Consider the following 7,140-nt stretch of genomic DNA (forward strand, 5'->3'; position numbering starts at 1 on the left):
CTGGAAAATGCCCAGCTGTTGTGCCAAAAAAGGAGAAATGGGGAGCAGGGTTGTGACAGAGCACTTCCATAGAATGCTTAAAGCCCCGTGTTTCACCAAGGCACCACAAATTCAGACAAAAGTACAGTTTGATTAGTTTTGCTGGCCTTGGTTATTAGAGTTGATAGTTTTGTGTATCACAGTGTCAAAGCTGTTGTTTTCTGAATTCCTTGAGAGAGAGAGAGAGAGAGAGAGAGAGAGAGAGAGAGAGAGAGAGTGTTGAGTCAATTGTGGTAGAATGCCATTGTCTTCTACCACCTTGTGTGGTTTTCCCCTCATTAAAACGAAGACAGGACATATTTTTGGAGGCTGCATGTATTTTCAGGTTTAATGAAGAGTTTTACTGCTGAAAATGTTTTGGCATCTGTCCACTGGGTAGAGTCCTTCGGCCACTCGCTGCCTCCTTGGCCCACCCCAGGACAGTCCTTCCCTGATGAGTTCTATGTCCTTCGTGCTTGAGTCCCAAATAGCAGTTTCTTCTTTTCAGGAGCTGGCACTGTGTGTTTTCCATTATGCTGGCCGTACTGAGAAAATACCATTCTCTGCTCTGGCTGGAGGCCTGAGAAGGACTGAAAGCGTAAGGATTGAACTCCGTTAGTGCAGACGCCATGACTGGAGAGTGAGCAGCCACGCTCTGGTGCCTTGTCCTGTGCCATCTTTAGGCTTGAGTCGTACCACAGGCAGGTAGCACAGCCTGTAGGAACTCTTGAGAAGAAATACCAAGATCCCAAATCTAGGTTGAGGTGTAGATAATTTGTGTTGCATGTGGGAGCCCTGGGGTTCTGTCCCTTCCACTGCAATAAATAAATAAATAAATAAATAAATAAATAAATAAATAAATACAAGTGAAAGAGACTGAGACAGAAGGATTCCTGAATTAAAGGCCAGCCTGGACTACACAGTGAATTTTGGTCTAGAAAGGGATATAGAGAAAGATCTATTTTAAAATCAACCAGTCAGGCTGGAGAGGTGGCTCAGTAGTTAAGAGCATTGACTACTCTTCCAGAGGATCTGAATTCAATTCCCAGCAACCACATGGTGGCTCATAACCATCTGTAATGGGATCCAATGTCCTCTTCTGGTGTGTCTGAAGACAACTACAATGTACTCACATACATAAAATAAATAAACCTAAAAATCAACCAATCAAACCCCAAACCTAAAAAGTACCCCCCCCCAAAAAAAACCAAAAAACCAAAATTACAATCTGTACCTGGGAGAGGCTGACTCACTCGGCCTCTGCCTTCCTGAAGGATGTAGTGAAAGGATATTCCCTCACAGGACCTTCTCAGAAAGCCAGCTGTTGAGCCATTGCGTACTAGGGATGTGGCTGCTCTGAAGGCTTGGTGAGGCGTCCTGAGATTCCTCCTATGTGTTTCTTCAGGTCAGGCCCTGCTGGGACTCTCTCTGTGCCACACAAACTTCAGGAAGAATCTGACTGTGCAGCAAGACATAATGAAGATTGAGCTCCTGCCTGCCCTGACCGACAACTACATGTACCTGATCATTGATGAGGACACCCAGGAGGCTGCGATTGTGGACCCGGTGCAACCACAGAAGGTGTATGCCTCTCTTTTTGCTATCCGCACCCTGTCACCCAGTTCAGTGTTCATCCACATGGCTTACAACCACAGTGTTTATGGCTTTGTGGAAAGCTAGGTAGAAATTAGTTCACCCAAAACAAAGTTGTCAGCTGGCAGTTGTGGTGTATGCCTTTAATCCCAGCACTTAGGAGGCAGAGAAAAGTGGATCTCTGAGTTCTGGCCAGCCTGGTAAACAGAGAAATTTCTAGTATAACCAAGACTACACAGAGAAACCCTGTCTCAAAAAAAAAAAAAAAAAAAAAAAAAAAAAAAAAAAAAAAAAAAAAAAATTCCCAAACCCAAACAAACAAAAACAAAACAAAACAACAAGAAAAAAACAAAGTTGCTAGGTGGTGATTGCGCATGCCTTTAATCCCAGCACTTGTGAGGCAGAGACAGGTGGATTTCTGAGTTCGAGGCCAGCCTGCTCTACAGAGTGAGTTCCAGGACAGCTAGGGCTATTCAGAGAAACCCTGTCTCGAAAAAACAAAACAAAACCAAGTTTTCTAGCCGCTGGTTAATGGGGTGCTTTAGCAAGCCAGACACACACAGTTAAACCTCTGTGCCCGGATAGATGTGAGGATGTGAGTCCTTAGATCTGGCTTATCTTCCATGCACCTGCCCCACCTCAGTCGGAGCCGCTGGGACGTGGGTAGGTTATGGGTGATATAAGTTGACGGAGAAAAGGAAAACATTTCTGCCTGTTGTCTGGAGTGTGGCCAGTCAGCAGAGGTGGGAAGAGGGCTGGGCACCCGCTCTGCAGGCAGGTGAGCCAGGCCCGGCAGTGTGACTGGCCTTTATTCTACCTTCCCCCTGCTATAGGTCATAGAAACTGTGAAAAAGCACGGTGTGAAGCTGACCACAGTGCTCACCACTCACCACCACTGGTAAGTGCTCAGCCTGCCGAGACACCTACAGGTGGCACCTGCCATTCACCTGGGACGTCGCTGGACTTAGACGGGGCAGACCCTTGAACAGGAAGAATTCTGAGAATGCACTAAGGCTCCTGCCTGCAGCTCATCTTTTGGCTATTTTGTGGGTTCTTCTTTCTACCACCCTTCACCCCTTTCTTCCTCCCTATCAACTCCCTAACACTAGATAGGAGAGAGAAAAGGATAGAGGGGCAAGGGGATAAAGTCATTGTTAGACTACTTCCTGCTGATTGGGGCAACGAGTTCCTTGGGGCAAGTTTGATCTCTTAGCCTACAGAATATCTAATTTCTTTTACCTGTTGTTTCGTCTTTCCACATGACTACTTAACAAACCATGACCAAGAGCAGCCAACCAACCACCTACCCACCGCCATCCCTGCTCTCAGGCCCCTAATGTTTATACACTCTGAAAAGTCCCCAGAATTCCAAGCATCACACACTCACAGAAATTGTCTGTAGTTGGCAGAATCATGCCTCTGCTAGAGCACGGGGCAAATCCTAGTCACCTGCTGTGGACAGTCTGAAGCAGCCCTGTGTCCGACACCTGGGATTCAAACCAAAGCACATTCTTATAATATTGCTGTGTTTTTCAAAAGAAAACAGAAATTTCACTACACCAGTCTTCTTCCCCTTGGGCCAGTGGCCTCTGGGTTCCACTGATGTGGCAACTTCCAGGTAAGGTACCCGTGACTTGTGAAGAGGAGCAGAGGGTATGGCCAGCACCATCAGACAGGAGTGTCCACTGATGTCTTCCTAAAGCTAGGCTTCTCTGGTCACAGGAGCACCCCAGTGGCTGCTTTCACATATCGTAGGCTCATAAAAAGTAAGGAGAAGGAGAGACCAGAAGGAGGCAGAGATTGGGATATAAAGTGAATACATAAACAAACAAACAAACAAATAAATAAATAAATAAATAAATAAATGGAGAAAAATGTGATATTTGCATCCATCCATGTCAGACAAAAAAAAAAGAGTAGGTAGGCATCAGTGTTTTCTTAACAAGTAAAACCAAAACCAACAAAATGGGAAGACAGAGACAAGTGAAGGTCTGTGAATTTAATGACTATAGTCATTGTATAGACTGTAATCTTGTCTGTACAGTGAACTCCAGGCTGTGAGAGGTGTGGTGCATTGGCTTCTGTTGTTTCATTGGTTTTGGTGTTTTGAAATAGGATTTCATTCTGACATAGGCTGGCCTTGAACTTTCGGCTTTGGGATAGTGTTGCCTGAAGCCCTAATCCTGGCTTTTATTATTTTCTTTCTTTCTTTCTTTCTTTCTTTCTTTTTCTTTGATTTATTTATTTATTTTATGTGTATGATGAGTACACTGTAGCTGTACAGATGGCCATGAACCATCAGCTGGCTGCTGGGAATTGAACTCAGGATAGCCCCTCTCGCTCTGGCGTAATATGCTGTAGCTATCTTCAGACACACCAGAAGAGGGCATCAGATCTCTTTACAGGTGATTGTTAGCCACCATGTAGTTGCTGGGATCTGAACTCAGGATCTTCGGAAGAGCAGTCAGTGCTCTTACCCACTGAGCCATCTCACCAGCCCTCTTTTTTTTTTTTTTTTTTTTAATTTTTGTTTTTGAATCCGGGTCACCGGCTGGCCTAGAACGAGATTTTTTGGATCTTTTGAGGGTTTTCAGAGGTAGGAAAAATGTTTGCTTGGGTCTTATTTTCTTTTCTAAACAATTCCATGAAGAAAGCCAGAGCCTCTCTCTCTTTGACCCTGTCCTGGAAACGCCCATGGATTTTAGTGATGTAAGCAAAGTTTGGCCTGTGCCTCTCTGTCACTCTGTCTTTGTGGCTGGTTTATCAGGGTCTCATGTCCATGCCTCTGAGGCCTGAGGCTCCTCAGGGATGGAGAGTTTAACCTTAGTCTTGGCCTGTTCCTCACAGCATGGCTGTTTTTCAGGCTCCTTTCTCTGGGCTCCCTCTGGCCATCACTTCCATCTTTGGAGATCTGGTGGGAGCTGCCTCACAGCCACCAAACCCTTCCCACACTTTGCGTTTTCTCTTCTACATCAGTAACTATGACTTCTGATGCCTCTTTCCTGATAGTGTGGATGATTCTGGATTTTTCTATCACCTTCTCTCAATGCCACCATCAAGCCTAAGGCGGGGCCTCAGGTTTGGCCTGTGGCTCACAGGACTGACTGTCAAGTTGTGTCATTGCTTATTGGTAGTGACGAGGCCATGGTACATCCTGGCCTGTGTGACACTGTCCTGGAGGCAGTGGAGCAGAAGGCTGGGCCACATGTTCCTTCCTGTAAGCGAGAAGCCTGCTGCTTCATGGCTAGTTTTACTATAGGGAGAAGTAGCCAAGGGGCTGACAGGACCTAGGGGTTTCCATTCCTCGTCTTGGAGACGAGGGTGACTCACAGTGTGGGATATTCCTAGCTGTACCTGAAATCACAGCCTTGCCCTCTGCTGCTGTCTTTTTTAAAAGTGAAGGGTCTCCCTAGGGAACCATGGGAGTCCCTGATGTATGTCCTCCACCCTGGCTGCCCTGTGCTCTACATGCAGATCTCCCCCAGGTGGGCAGTGCTGTGTTTCTTTTCTTTTTTTCTTTTTTTTTTTTTTTTTTTTTTTTTTTTTTTTTTTTGGTTTTTTGAGACAGGGTTTCTCTGTGTAGCCTTGGCTGTCCTGGAACTCACTCTGTAGACCAGGCTGGCCTCAAACTCAGAAATCCGCCTGCCTCTGCCTCCCAAGTGCTGGGATTAAAGGTGTGCGCCACCCACGCCTGCCCCGGTGCTATGTTTCTAGAAGTTCCCAGCATAGGCTTTGCCAAGCGCCGGCCCAAACTGGGCTGTATGTTAGGATTACCTGGGGAACTTCCCACACCCCACCCTGGTGCCCAACCCCCACCTCGTGAGGCTTCCGTGTAACTGGAGCTCTCCAGGTGACTTCCTGTGCCCCACATCATGTGAAACCAGGCCTGCTTTCTCCATCCAGGGACATGCTGGGCACCTGAGAAAGTTGTTTTCAGTGCCCCTAAATGGAGGTAAACAGTGGTTCCTGGTTGCCTGTTTCTACTGGAAAATGTATAGGCAAAGTGAAAAGTCCATTGGTCAAGGGTTGAAGGCAAGCAAGCAGCCTGCTCCATTTCAGCAGGTCAGCCCACGCCTCCTGTTTGACTTCTAGGGACCACGCTGGTGGGAACGAGAAGCTGGTGAAGCTGGAACCTGGGCTGAAGGTTTATGGAGGTGATGACCGCATCGGGGCCTTGACTCACAAGGTCACACACCTTTCCACACTGCAGGTACATACCGAGTCATAGGGAGAGTGCTAGAGAAGGCCCAGCAGGATGCAGGGGGTCCCCAGGCATCATTTGGAAGGCAGCTGGCAGGCAAGGGCCCGCCTCAGCATTGCCTCACCAGTCCTCTGTTTGAGAGCATAGTAAGAAAGTCAGCTACCATGGGTGACTGGGCACTGGGGAAGGGCACAGAGAAGCCTGGAGAACTTACAGAGGTCTTCTGGGATCTTTTTGATTTCTTGGATGTGGTGGTGGAGTTGTGTCTTAGGACATGCAGCTGCAGTTATTGGGAAAATTGATCAGGGTGTGAGCAACTTCAGCAAAGAGAGGCTGTACAGATGTGGAAAGAGTGTGTTGGGGCATTTGCATTGCTGAGTCAACTTTAGGTTTGAACCCTTGAAGTAAAGAGCTGGGGGGGCAGGTCAGAAAAGAAGTATCTTTTATAGAGAAATGCCTGGTTTTGATTTGACTCAGTTATGGAGGCAGAAACAAAATAGGCCATTTTTGGTTTTTCCTTGAGCACAGGTCCCTGAAGCACCTGTACTTGCTAGGTCCAGCCACCCCAGCAGAGACCCTTGGCCCCTCTGTTTGTGTCCTGAGGCCTGCTACAAGGCCTGGGTAGCTCTGCAGGTATCTAGAATGCAGATAGATAGTAGACTGGGCACATCCAGGTGGTCAGCAAGGGAGGGTCATGAGGAGCCAACAGGATGAGTGCTGGGCTCATCCCAGGACTTCTATTTCAGGTGGGGTCTCTCAGTGTTAAATGTCTGTCAACACCCTGCCATACTTCAGGGCACATCTGTTACTTTGTGAGCAAGCCTGGGAGCTCAGAGCCTTCTGCTGTGTTCACAGGTGAGTGGGGGCTGGGAGCAGGGGGCCAGTGTGTGCAGGAGGCCTGGGGCCTGCCTCCTCCAGTTGTGATGTAGTGCATGAGGATGCGCTGTCATCCGGGGTTCTGAGCCTGGCTGGCTGGAGGGCATACTTCCTTGTCCTTAACGAGGTCATAGCAGGGCTTTCAGGTAAAAGTGGGTTGGAAGAAGATCTAAGGGCAACATGAAATTGCCCAGGAACGGGGCTGGCGAGATGGCTCAGCAGTTAAGAGCATTGACTGCTCTTCCAAAGGTCCTGAGTTCAAATCCTAGCAACCACATGGTGGCTTATAACCATCTATAATGAGATCTAATGCCATCTACTGGGTGTCTGAAGACAGCTACAGTGTACTTACATATATAAATAAATAAATCTTTAAAAAGAAAAGAAATTGCCCAGGAACCCCAGCTTGGTTTTTTTTTGTTTTTTTTTGTTTTGTTTTTTTTTGTTTTTTT

General features: G+C 47.2%; 1 protein-coding gene and 1 long non-coding RNA gene across 5 annotated transcripts in view; one reads left to right on the forward strand and one right to left on the reverse strand.

Moving 5' to 3' along the window:
• Positions 1-7,140, forward strand: part of Hagh (hydroxyacylglutathione hydrolase) — a 102,045-nt gene that overhangs the window by 87,960 nt on the left and 6,945 nt on the right. For all 4 annotated transcript variants that reach the window (XM_031350920.1, XM_031350916.1, XM_031350917.1 and 1 more), the window contains exons 2-5: positions 1,424-1,599; positions 2,445-2,509; positions 5,704-5,821; positions 6,559-6,667. In XM_031350920.1, the coding sequence (XP_031206780.1) occupies positions 1,495-1,599; positions 2,445-2,509; positions 5,704-5,821; positions 6,559-6,667 (397 nt within the window). In that variant the 5' untranslated portion in view covers positions 1,424-1,494. The remainder of the gene's footprint in view (positions 1-1,423; positions 1,600-2,444; positions 2,510-5,703; positions 5,822-6,558; positions 6,668-7,140) is intronic.
• LOC116076882 lies at positions 339-1,357 on the reverse strand. Its single transcript, XR_004113118.1, has 2 exons — positions 1,253-1,357; positions 339-833 (listed from the first exon to the last, which is right to left on the reverse strand). It is a non-coding gene; the product is annotated as an uncharacterized LOC116076882 (long non-coding RNA).

The sequence above is a fragment of the Mastomys coucha genome, unplaced genomic scaffold, assembly GCF_008632895.1.
Source record: "Mastomys coucha isolate ucsf_1 unplaced genomic scaffold, UCSF_Mcou_1 pScaffold5, whole genome shotgun sequence".
Taxonomy (NCBI): Eukaryota; Metazoa; Chordata; class Mammalia; order Rodentia; family Muridae; genus Mastomys; species Mastomys coucha.